This window comes from Parasteatoda tepidariorum, chromosome X1 (genome assembly GCF_043381705.1).
Source record: "Parasteatoda tepidariorum isolate YZ-2023 chromosome X1, CAS_Ptep_4.0, whole genome shotgun sequence".
Classification (NCBI taxonomy): Eukaryota; Metazoa; Arthropoda; class Arachnida; order Araneae; family Theridiidae; genus Parasteatoda; species Parasteatoda tepidariorum.
In genome coordinates this window covers 80,261,435-80,275,147 of record NC_092214.1, presented here as the reverse complement: position 1 = coordinate 80,275,147, position 13,713 = coordinate 80,261,435, and the positions used below count along the sequence as shown (strand labels likewise).

Sequence of the window (13,713 nt, the reverse complement as noted above, 5' to 3'; positions counted from 1 at the left end):
GGTCACATCAAGTGCCTCACTTTCAACGAGGGCAGGAAAACCTTCGTCACCTGCACCAAGTGCCAAATTCATCAGGCTTCTCCTGAGCACCTCTTGGATTGCATGGGACTCTCTAAGGAGGATCTCTTTAGCAATCCTCTCCTAGTCTTCGACTTCCTTTCAGTCAACGAACTCGTGGATCTTGTCTGACTCCGTCAGACAGTGAGGATAAGCAACAACAACATATAAACCTAATTTTAGCCTAAAAATAAGTAGTGAATAATTAGTCTTGACCATGTTCATTTTAATTAATGTTAAGGCCTAATAAATATTATTTTATAATCAAAACCTGCATTATATTCTAATAATCTGAGAAAAAAGCTTTCAAATGAAAGAAACTACAATAAATGTCAATTTTTAAACTTCATATAACAGAAAAGATATCAGTTGGATTGAATTTAGTTTTCAGTTTTTAAGGTAGTTTGACAAACTAATATCTAATTTCTGCCAATAGATTCAAGTAATTTTTGTAATACACATTTGCAATTGCTATCTAAAATATTGAAGTTCCATGGGTTATCAATATTTTTAATTAAAAAAATTAAAATGTGTAAAAGTATTAATGTTTTTAAATTTTTCTATTGAACAAAACTTAATCGAATTTATTAAATAAAAGCTGAAAATGGGAAAATGTGTAAATAAATTAAATATTTTACAAAATAAATCTAATTTAATAAATAAATAATCGAGTTAGTAACTAATCCACAATCGTAACACAATTAACTAAATAGTGGCATGTCCATAATAAATCTACTACTAGCTGTCACACTAGCCTTGTGGTCTTATTTGTTCGATTAAGTTTCTGATTGGTTATAAAAAAGAAGGCAAATTGAAAGTGGCAATTAATGTATGTTATAAGCTTCTTAATAAGCGGCATAATATCTGCTAATATTTGAAACAATGAATAAAAATAGTTTGAAGTAGCAACTAAAAAGCAATTTAAGAATATACATTTCATCGTTAAAATTTCGTTTTTTATATCGCTACCAAACAATAAAGATGGTTGTAATGGAATTGCAGTAAATGTCCAACTATCACATATATATATATAAGCATAAATTTTCCTCCCTATTAACACCACATTTTCCAGACTGTATCTACCTCCTTCCTTCAATAAATATATATGTTTGCTGAAAAATATATATGTTTGTTACGGAGAGTTGAAAAAGTGGAACTATTTTAAATTGTTGAGCAGAGTATCGTGAAACAGTATAGCTTCTTTCGGAATCAATTCGGAATCAAAAATTATTTCCTTACCTCTAAAAGGTTACCATTTTTTAATAAGAAGATCTGTAAAGAAAGTGCAAAATTTTAACTTAATACCTTTTACAACCTCAACGAAATTTTGATTTATCCATTGAGTCGACTGAAGATATTAAAAAATCACAAATCTGCTGTTTTAATAATGAATGAATCCAAACTCTGGTGCCGTTGAAGTAGTAGAAAATATTAAATTGCAATTTTAAACTTTTTTACAGATATTCTTACTTAGAATTTATAACATCTAAGTGTTATCGCGAGATCATACAAAACTATTATTTTTAGAATTTTAAGCATTTTTAGTCAAATTTTCTCTAATTTTTGCCCACAAAGGTTAAATGAATCAGTATTATAAAATTTTACATGCTATTTAAGAATAGTATATAGCAACTTTTCCGAACAATCACAAAAGATTTAAAGCAATTTTGACCAACCCTAAATTTTATTTAGAGGAAGTAAGTTTTTGTCTTAAATTCTAAATGATTATCATATCATTTAGAGCATAATACTTTTATGTAAACTTATCGCATGTATTTTTTTGTTAAATAGGAGCTTCGACGTCAATGTCAGAATTTTGCAACTGCTTTATTGGACCATACACGTAGTTCATATGAGTTAGAAGCAATGCTCAATTATGATCCTACGGGACCCGCTTTTGAACATGGAGACCGTATGCATCTCAGCCGGCTCAAGCTTGCAATCAAATATAAACAAAAGAAAGTAAGTATTTCATTTTTTCTTATAACAGACACTTATGTGTAGACACTTTATATGTAGCCACAAAGAGCCGCGATTGGTCAGAGGATGGAGCGTTCGCCTTCCAAAGAGGTGACCCGGATTGGAATCCCGACGATGGCTGGTCGATACGAATTCCACATCCGGCTTGCACGAACCACAGTGCTGAGGTGAAATATCCTCAGTGGTAGACGGATCATAGGTTAAAGTCCCCTTGCCGTCAGGCTAACCGCGGGAGGTTCTCGCGATCTTCCTCTCTGTGTAACGTAAATACGGGTTAGTTCCATGTAAAAGTCCTCCACGAAGGCAAATTTCACCCAATACTTGATCCAGGAATTCTCTTGTCTTCTGGATTGGGTTCAAAATTACAAAACTAAGTTGTTGAACATTAGTAGTAGTAAACCCAAAAATTTTGTCGGTTGTTCAAAAACGGTTATAAAGTAAAATAAAACTTTGCCACAAAAAATAACGAAGTAAAATTTTGAACATATCTAATTTTTTCTTTTAATTTTGAATGTATATTTTCATTTTGAATGATAGATACTTCTGCTCCCACTAGTTCCATGATATAGAATGAGTTAAGGCAAGTCACAAAATTTATTATTTAATCTATTTCTATTTATGAAAAGGAAAGCGTAAACAATATCGACCTAATTTTAGCCTGAAAATACGTAAGTGAATAACTAGTCTTGACAATGTTTCATGACAATTTCGAATGTAGTCATGACAATTTGGAATGCTTATCCTCATTTTAAATGATATTACAACTTCTGTTCCCACTAGATCCATGATATGGGTTGAGTTCAGACAAGTAATGAAATTGATTATTTAATCTACTGATTTTTATGAAAAAGAAAGCGAAAACAATATAAACTGACTTGCAGCCGCTCCATACTAGAAGACAAGCTGGTCTTGTTAAATACTATTATAAACTCTCCAGTTATGGCAGCTGCAACAAGACCTCCATGTATCTTAATAGCTAGAGTAATCATCAAAGATTAAAGAGGAACAGCCCTTTCAGTCTGGCAGCCTCTCTTCAACTACCTAATAGTAATGTTGAACCCAACTCACTACAATGCTGCTTAAATCCAGCAGAAGGATTCCTCAGAGTTCACTTTAACTTAAATTCCCATATTAACAAGAAAGACTACATCCCAGAGCATCTTAGACAACTGACCTTGGAAAACCTGAGCCACATTCCTAACGATGCCACAAAAATATTTACTGTTGGTAGTAAAATTGACAATCTTGCTGGCAGTGGCATTTATATCGAAACCCTTCATGCTAATTTGACTCTTTCTCATCGTAATCCTAATCATTGCTCTGTCTTCAGAAGTGAATTGATTACAATAGACCTGGGACTAGAAGCTATTCTATCCGAAAAGGCTTATGGTGACCTATGGATCTTGTCTGACAGCCGTAGTTCTCTCCACCATCTTAGTAATTTGCCTCTTGTGGGCGACAGGATCAGCTTAAATTAAAGCTCATTTCACTTAATCATGATGTTCATTTGCAATGGGTACCTTCCCATGTGAATCTCCACGGGAATGAAATGGCCGATATTCTTGCTAAGGAGGATTGCAGGATTACAACAACTCCCCCTTCCACACTTACTTTTTTGGAGTTATATTCTCTGGAAAAATCAAAAATCTCGGAGGAGTGGAAAATACCCTCAACCCATAATTGGTACAAGGGATCAAAACCGGGTTTGTCCCTTGACCTACCGTGTGACAGACGTACCCGGACTGTTCTAACAAGGCTTGCCAGCTGTCACATCAAGTGCCTCACTTTCAACGAGGGCAGGAAAACCTTCGTCACCTGCACCAAGTGCCAAATTCATCAGGCTTCTCCTGAGCACCTCTTGGATTGCATGGGACTCTCTAAGGAGGATCTCTTTAGCAATCCTCTCCTAGTCTTCGACTTCCTTTCAGTCAACGAACTCGTGGATCTTGTCTGACTCCGTCAGACAGTGAGGATAAGCAACAACAACATATAAACCTAATTTTAGCCTAAAAATAAGTAGTGAATAATTAGTCTTGACCATGTTCATTTTAATTAATGTTAAGGCCTAATAAATATTATTTTATAATCAAAACCTGCATTATATTCTAATAATCTGAGAAAAAAGCTTTCAAATGAAAGAAACTACAATAAATGTCAATTTTTAAACTTCATATAACAGAAAAGATATCAGTTGGATTGAATTTAGTTTTCAGTTTTTAAGGTAGTTTGACAAACTAATATCTAATTTCTGCCAATAGATTCAAGTAATTTTTGTAATACACATTTGCAATTGCTATCTAAAATATTGAAGTTCCATGGGTTATCAATATTTTTAATTAAAAAAATTAAAATGTGTAAAAGTATTAATGTTTTTAAATTTTTCTATTGAACAAAACTTAATCGAATTTATTAAATAAAAGCTGAAAATGGGAAAATGTGTAAATAAATTAAATATTTTACAAAATAAATCTAATTTAATAAATAAATAATCGAGTTAGTAACTAATCCACAATCGTAACACAATTAACTAAATAGTGGCATGTCCATAATAAATCTACTACTAGCTGTCACACTAGCCTTGTGGTCTTATTTGTTCGATTAAGTTTCTGATTGGTTATAAAAAAGAAGGCAAATTGAAAGTGGCAATTAATGTATGTTATAAGCTTCTTAATAAGCGGCATAATATCTGCTAATATTTGAAACAATGAATAAAAATAGTTTGAAGTAGCAACTAAAAAGCAATTTAAGAATATACATTTCATCGTTAAAATTTCGTTTTTTATATCGCTACCAAACAATAAAGATGGTTGTAATGGAATTGCAGTAAATGTCCAACTATCACGAGAACTCTTCTCTATTGAATTTCTAGTGTTATCTGCTGTTATGGAAACTAGAATAAAACAATTAGAAATGGGAGAAAATTGCTCGAAACCTTTTAAATTTCTAAGATATTCAAATCGGACATTTTTTATTAATTGCCAAATATGATTCACTACAAAATTAAGAAAAGAGATATTTTAATTTTTCTCTAGCATGCTCAGTATAAAAAAACTATTTTGATTATTCATATCTTGCGTGGTTTTAAACGAATTTTTCTCAAATTTTAAAGCAAGAATTTTGAAATTTATTTTAAATTGTTCTAGAAATTTTATTGAATTTTATTGAATTTTTCGAAGTTATAGCATTTTTTTTTTATAAAAACGTCTCCATTAATATTTAAGCTAGGTTTACGAACTTTTGTGCAATTATTGCATATAGTAAACAAAATTACTGTCACAAGTTGGAAATTTATTGCTTCATTTTTGGCAAAGGGTGTTCAAAATATTATTTTCCGTTTGTACTTTATAGTCGATGCCTCAAAAGTCTAAATGCTTTAAACATCATTGATATGTATGAGCATTATCTAAACACTTCTGAAGTTATACAATAATTCGTTTGGCCTTTCTAGAGAACAAATGTCTTAGTATAGAGATGTTATCATTATTTTGCCCACCTCCTGTAGCTTCGTAACCACAGTTTTCATCAACATGTGAGTATGGTCCTGGTGTATTGAGTTTTCCTGATAGCCTAACAGTTCACAGTTAACACAGTTTTTCAAATCTGCAAAAATTAAAAGAGAAATTTTGAGTCATAAATAATATGAAAACTCCATTGCCTGTCAAAGAAGCTTTGAAACACAATGCATAAAATATTTTAAATCTTAAAATAAAATGGATTATTTTAGTTTAAGTGGATTATTTTAATTTAAAAAATCATGAAACCGTCAACAAAAATTATCAATTTTTTTAAATGAACATTTGAATTTCAAAAATATTCAAAAATCGATAGTTAAAATATACATTTATAAATTAAAATAGAAATAGAGATTTAAAATTTAAATTTTTCAACTGGTTAATAGAACTTACGTTTGAATTAATAAACATTCGAAAAAATATTTTGGCATGTAAAAGTTTAGTTTGGGTACAAACTTTAAAAGTTATGAGATTTTTTGAGCCCTGCAGGTCAATAAATAAACCATTATTCATACGTAAAATAATGTGAGATCTCTGATTGTCTGCGCATCCTGAGTGCTTCGAGTTAAAAATTTTATTTTGCAAATGAAAAGTATTACAGGACGGTAGATGATGGCTAAATATATATTCTATAGTTTTCCATATTCTATATAGTTTTCTCGAAATCCTGATTTTTAACTTTTTATTTTAAGTATAAAATGTATCAAGCGAAATTTTGGGATTTTTGTTCAATCCAAAACATTTTAATTTCTTTACTTCATTCCATCCACGCTTTTTTTTGTAAACTAAGAATTTCATTCTTCCTTTCCATAGGTAACAACTTTTCGATTTTACCCTCGCTTCAAAGAATCTATTTCAGATGAACATTAAATCTATTTTTTTTCTCCCATTTAAAATATGAACATCCCATGAAATATGTATCATCAATATATTATGAAAATACATTATTCATCAGATGATTTATTATGATTTTATAATATAACTTCAACTTAGAGTCCTCCTAACGAAAATTTCAACTATTCTATTAATTACGTCCAGCTATGACGTGATATTAAGATCTCTGTGCTCGTTTACTGTTTCACTTCCATTGCACACATCTGCGTGTTCAACACAAGAAACATGTTATAAATCCACTTATATTTGAAGAATGAATAGCACAAATTAGAGAAATACTACGACTGCTAAGAAAAAATTCGATCTAATACCAAAGAATAGGGTACGAAAACTAGCTTTCATAGGCATACTGTAATTACAAGCATTTAACAAATTGAAGAACAGATCGCATAACAATAGAAAAAGACATAATAAATATACAAAAAGGTTTACCATCAAATGATTGAAGCGGTTAAAGAGGTCTTCATTTTATAATACTAGTATGAAAATTTTAAAAATGTGTTTAGTTAGTTTTATCTTCTTTATGACAATATTAGAAAAGGACACTCAGAAATCGAATCATCAGTCAAATAAATGCCTATAAACGTTTAGTTGTCGACATACTGATTACGTTTACTGCAGCTTGAAATAAAATATTTCTAATTCAAAGATAAAGCAGACTAACTTTTTTTATTTTTAGGAAGTTTGATCCAGTGTTTTTGAAATATATTTCGTAGTTTTTCTTAAGCAAACTCAGTGTTAAAAAAACCTAGAATATCATTGATATTCTTTGAAAAAATATTTTTCCTTGAGAATGGCACTGAGTCGCACTGAATAACTGTACTGAAAGCTGAAAAGTGGAAAGTGGAAATATGAGGTTCTGCTTCAATCACCATGTTTGCCGAGTTTTCCATGTTTCAATCAATGTTTTCCATGTTTTCGTGTTCACCATTCTTGCTCTCGACTTGTGAATAATGCTACTTTAAACACATAAACTTCTTTTTTGAGAACAGCGATTTGTTGAACAAAAGTCTTCATTTTTTAATACAAAATCAAAGATATAATTTGCAACTCAGAAGAGTTTAATAAATTGCTTGATTTTTAATAATAGATTTATTTTATTAATAGATATTATTTAAACAATGGAAAAAGAATTAAAAATAATTCTAAGAAGCCTTTCATAGGATGCTCCAACATTTTATCAAATAATTTGTCAGAGAAATAATTTAAAACCTATGCACCGAATAAAGTCAAAATTATCATAAAATTTCATAGTTAATTAGTTTGAAACCCATACAAAAAATTAAGCAGGTATTATCAGAAAATTTATCAATGAATTAGTTTAGAACTAATGCACCCAATACAAGAAAAATTATCCGAAAATTTTACATGAAAATAATTTAAAATCTCTGACAGAAAATTGGTATAAAATTTGATTGAGAAATTTAATTATGCATCAAATAATGACAAAATTATCAGAAAATATGACAGTAAACTAATTTAAAACCAATCCAACAAAAGAAATTAGAATTATCAGAAAATTTATCAATGAAATAATTTAAAACTTATGCATCAAATTAAGTGCAAAATATCATAAAATTTGTCAGTGAATTAGTTTAAAATCAAGACAGCAAATGAAGTGAAAATTATCGAAAAATTTAACAGAGAAATGATTTAAAACCTCTACACCGAATAAAGTCAAAATTATAAAGAAATTTGACAGCGAAGTAGTTTAAAACCAATTTACCAAATAAAATACAAATTATCCGAAAACTTGACCGAGAAATAATCTGAAACGCTCTACACCAAAAATTATTTCGAAAATAGACACCAAAATATGTGTAACTAATAGGTTTGGATGACTTAAGGAAAAGCTACTTTCAATTAAATAATTAAGTTTGTACTGACTAGGTAATATTATTCATTCAAATGAATGAAACATTTTTTGAAATTATAGGAATGTAATAACCTCATTCTAGCAACATAATACTAAATGATTATTAAAACTGCGAGCATTCTCAAAACATCTAATCATTAAAAAACGCAAAAGTTAGAAAGGCCAGAGAAATTTAAAATTGAGATTTTAAGCAGAGCAATTACAAAATAAGATAATAGCAAAAAAGAAGTGAAATAATTGTCTCGTTGGAGGAGGATAAAAGCTTTCACCGAAGGACTTTCCATAATCCTCGTTTCAGCTACATAATTTTCTATTTATCAAATATTTTTCCCACTCAAATAAATTGTTGGCGTTCAAGAAAATCCGATTACAGTACTTGTTAACCGACTGAGAAAAGGACAAAATTTATCAAAAGACATTTTCTTGAAACATTTGGATTAAATTGAAGCAATAATCTTCACTTAATTATACTAAAAGTTGAGAATTAATCAAGTTTGCATGTACTTCCTAAATAAATTATTTTCCCGCTATAGTTCTTATTAATATTTGGTAGAAACGGTAATTTATTCTATTCTTCGTGGTCGTTTTAAATGATTTAAGTATAATAACTTGTAAATCCTTGCTAACAATTTTTTATTATATTGCTTTTTAATTTCAATAAATTATATAGATCCCTTTAAATTTTAAATAGAGCGGAATTATTCCAAAAGTTGAGGATTAATAATGTTTTTGCATAATTCATAAAAATTAATTTAATTCCTTAATTATTCAAATTGACTTAATTAAAAATTACTTAATTATTCATTTAATTTATTTAATTACTTAATCTCCTAAAAAATTATTTATAATGAATTTTAAGTTTTTCTTCTTTAGTTTTTTTATTAATATTTGGTAGAAACGTGTAATGAAATTTATTCTTTTACGTCTTTTAAAATGACTAAGGTATGGAGTATAACAACTTGAAAGTTCTTCCTAACCACATAAATAGCTTATTTATATTGCTTTTTTCATTTCAATAAACTTTTACATTTTAAATATCGTATAATTATTCCTAAAGTTGAGGAATAATCATGTTATTATATAGTTCCTAAAGGAATTATTTAAGTTTTCCTGCTTTAGTTTTTCATTAATATTTGATAATTTAATAATGACAAATGTATGGCGTATAACAACTTGAAAGACAACCATATAAATAGTTTATTTATATTGCTGTTTTATTTCAGCAAATTATCCTGATCACTTTAAATTTTTAAAATCGCATGATTATTCCAAAAGTTGAGGATTAATCACGATTTTGCATAGTTCTTGTTCCCTGTCTTAGCTTATAAGAAACTTCATAGCAAGTCTGCTTTGTAATAAGTTGCTTAAGATTTGTTAAGCTTGATTGCATTGATAATAAACAAGACATTGTTTAAAGTGTTGTGATATTTATTTTCGTATTTATTGGTTTTTGTGAAATTAACTTTATTTTTCAAATCATTTGATACTGTAATACAGAAAAATCATTAATATTTTGTCGAAACGTAGCGCACTGGAATTTATTTTACTTTTCGTCGTCTTTTAAAGTGGTAGGGGTATAGTAATTTGAAAGTCCTTACTAATCAAATAAATAATTTAATTATATTATTCATTCATTTTAAAAATTTATCTAGATTACTTTAATAAATTCCAAATATCACATAATTATACCAAAGCTTGCGATTAATCTTGTGTTTTCCTAGTTCATAATTAAATTATTCCTTTAAGTTTTCCTGCTTTATTTTTTTATAAATATTTGGTCGAAACATGTACTGGAATTTATTTTATTCTTTGTCGTGTTTTAAAATGACTAAAGTGTGGGAAATAGCCGTTTGTAAGTCCTTACTAATCAAATAAATAGTTTAATTGTACTCAAATAAAAAACAATATTTGGTCGAAACGTGTACTGGAATTTGTTTTCTTCTTTGTCGTGTTTTAAAATGACTAAGGTATGGGAAACAGTCATTTGTAAGTCCTTACTAATCAAATAAATAGTTTAATTGTACTAAAATAAATAATAATTTATCTAAATTACTTTAATAAATTTTAAATACTACAAGAATATAACAAAGCTTGAGGATTAAATCCAGTTCTCGATACTTTCAAAATAATATTTTTAAGATTTTCCTCTATAGTTTTTATTAATATTTGTTATAAACAAGTCGAATTTTCCCTCTTTTAAAATGGACTACTGTAAGCAGTCCATGCCAATCATAAGACTATAGAAATAGGTTATTTATATTATTTAGTTGTTTTACCAATTTATTTAGATGACTTTAATAAATTTTTAATAACACTTAATTATACCAATGTTTGAGGATTTATAGTATTTCGTATATTTCCGTAATATTTTTTTTAAACATTTCTCTCTGTAATTTTATTAATATTCGGTAGTGTAAATTATTCTAGTTTCTGTATCTTTTAAAATGACTAAGGGATGAGATATTACAGTCTATGCTAATCATGAAATTATATAAATAGTTTATTTATATTGCTTATTTTTAACTATTTATCTATATTCTTTGTAGATATTTTAAATATTATTTAAAAACTGAATTGCATAAGATTAAAATAAAAATCTTTTAAGAAAAAAGAATTGTTTTGATTTAAATTTGAGTTATTTAATTTGTATTACAAAATACTTGATATAAAATTTTTTAAAAAGTTCTTTGCGAAATCATTTAATTGAAAGATTGAACTATTCTGCTTGAATAAAACATATAAGAATCAAAAGCAATTTATCATTTTATTCATAACTGTAATAATAACTCCTGACTATATTTATAATGATGATAGTCACGAATATATCACGTTACGTATACTTGTATTGCAATTCTGTTTCTTTTATTAGATCAACAATGTTTCCTCCAATTCATGTTTTTTGATGAGTTAATTATTTTTCTTCTTTTTTTTTGAAAAAAACAGCTAAGCAAAAATACAGTGTCTTCATCGTTTTTAGTATTTCGATTTTTCTGGAGAATTGTTTGAATGTTCGGTTGTGCTTGTGTATTTTTGTGAAATGCCTTTAAAATAGTTATATGCCGTATTTAAGGTAATCCTTAATTAATAAGGAGCATTCTCTTAGTCGACTTGATGCTTGAAACATTAATGCAGATCAAATTAGGCGTTAAGAATAAAATTTATTGCCAACTATTTTTTTTAAAATGATAATATAGGAGGTAAAATAAAGTAGATGTGCGAAATATTTTTTAAAAAGAAAAAATGAAATATAATCTAGTGTTATTTCGAAGCCAAGCATAGTTAATTTGTGAATTTATAATTTTGATCCTCACCTATAAATGCGAATAGATATAAACACTCTAGAAATATCCACTGACACTATTTAAGGAATATGAAGCTAACCATTCGGTGAGGTGGGTAAAGTCTTAGCATTGTGCGGTTTTGACCGGGGCTCAATTATCCGTGATTAAGGTTAAGTGTTTGATTGGATTCTCCGATAATGACCAGGTAGTTCAGAATCCTCTCTGATGAGATGTGACCTGTGGTTTCAGAAGTAGAAAAGTCCACCCGCAGTTAAAGGGTTAAAGCTCATAGAGTGGAGCCCAGATGCTACCTTTTGCTCTCCAGTATAAATTGAGGTGGTACAGTACGCGCATGTACAAGGCAGTTTTATTTCTGATTCATCATTAAGCTCAAATCCTAAACAGCTGTCAACAGCTCATTAGAGCAGCTCTGGTGAAGCCTTAACAGCAAAGCTTAATTGGAACAAGAAGTCCTACATGTTACGTAATGGTTCGTATTTAACAGTTTTGTTCAGTTCCATGAGCATAACTCAATTTTTTTTCAATTAAATCCTTAAAATGTTGTCATGTCCTTGAATTATAACGGGGATCGTTAACAAGAATTGTTTAAAGAAAATTCTATTCAATTTAAGTTGCGTCATTAAAGTATTATTTGTCTATAATAAATTAAGCATTACCAAATCGGTTATATTCAGTTATATTTTTAAAAAAACGAAAACTAGTCAAAAAGATATTGGTTCTTTAATTTTTTTTCTTACTGCTGAACTAAGATAAACTGATTAAGAAGTGTTTTTTCAGGAATTGTTGATAAGGATTTGCCTAATGATTATCGGAATTTTTAAAGAGAAAAAAAAAATGTAACAGATTTGAACATGATAAATTGAGTAACAATCATGACATTATTTATAAAGCTTTCCTTTTAAAAAGTTAAATTTATGAGTTAATAAATAATATCAAACTTACATAAAAATTGGTTTTGTTTGGAATGAGTAAAAATACTAAATAATATGGCACCAGACATGGCATTTTTATTCGTATTTGACTAAAAACGTAATAACTAAAAGCATTTTCAGATACAGAAATAATAAAAGGAGCAGTAAGAAAAGCATTTATATAGCATAGAAGAAGTATATGCACTTCTAGAAGTACATGTACATGTACACAACATTTTTTGAAGCAAACTCTCAAAAAAAAAAAAAAAAAAGGAAGTAAATAAATGAATTTCGATTCCAAATGACACCGAATATTGAAAATAATCCAGTAGTATAATATTTCTTGTTACAAGTAATTTTAATGACTTATTCTCTTTAATAGTAGTAGTATTTTATTTACCTACACTAGAACTGCACAAAGGGCTATTGGCGACAGTCTTAAAAACATCCCTGGGGATAATCTGAAGATCACAATTTTGATACTCTACTGAGGGGATAGCCCCCTTTTTGATAGCTCGACGACCTTTGGTAGAAGTCGATTACGGTCGAGCAGTTTAACAAGAACAGATGCCGCAAACCTTTTGTCAGACTGTTCAAAGTGATCAGCCAATGACCGGTAATAATGATGCAGTAATCTAATAGGAACTGTGTCTCATGATCAGTCCACTGCGGGATCCCTGTCATAAATGACCAAAAAAAGTATTAAAATAGTGGGATACTACTTCAAGTGAAACAAGTTAATATCTTGTTTTAAAAAAATCATTCAAATCACAGGATCAATATATGAAGAGAATAATGGGTAAATTGTGGTAAAAAATTGATCATATTATGTCTTAATGAAAGTTTTTTTTAAATGTTTTTGCACCAGTTAAGCGTGTTTTAAAGAAGTGGTAAACTCTACAGTTATCTTTATTTTTGTTAATTTAAATATTTAAATTTTCATTTTAATTCCACTGAACATTAAAATATGGTAACAGTTAATATTTCACGATAGTGAGGAAAAAAATCCTTTATAAAATTATGAAGATTAAATACTTTTTTATCAGTGTTTTGAATTTATTAATAGAGTTATTACGACGATGAACAACACAGAAAAAATATGAGCAGTTTCTTTATATTTTTTAACAATCAGCATTGGAAAAGAATATATATATATATATATATATGAAAGTTGTAGTAGT

At 28.7% G+C, this 13,713-nt stretch overlaps 1 protein-coding gene across 2 annotated transcripts in view; it reads left to right on the top strand.

Moving 5' to 3' along the window:
* Nucleotides 1-13,713, top strand: part of LOC107446622 (transient receptor potential-gamma protein-like) — a 324,911-nt gene that overhangs the window by 237,601 nt on the left and 73,597 nt on the right. For both annotated transcript variants that reach the window (XM_016061317.3, XM_071187238.1), the window contains one exon: nucleotides 1,849-2,019. In XM_016061317.3, the coding sequence (XP_015916803.1) occupies nucleotides 1,849-2,019 (171 nt within the window). The remainder of the gene's footprint in view (nucleotides 1-1,848; nucleotides 2,020-13,713) is intronic.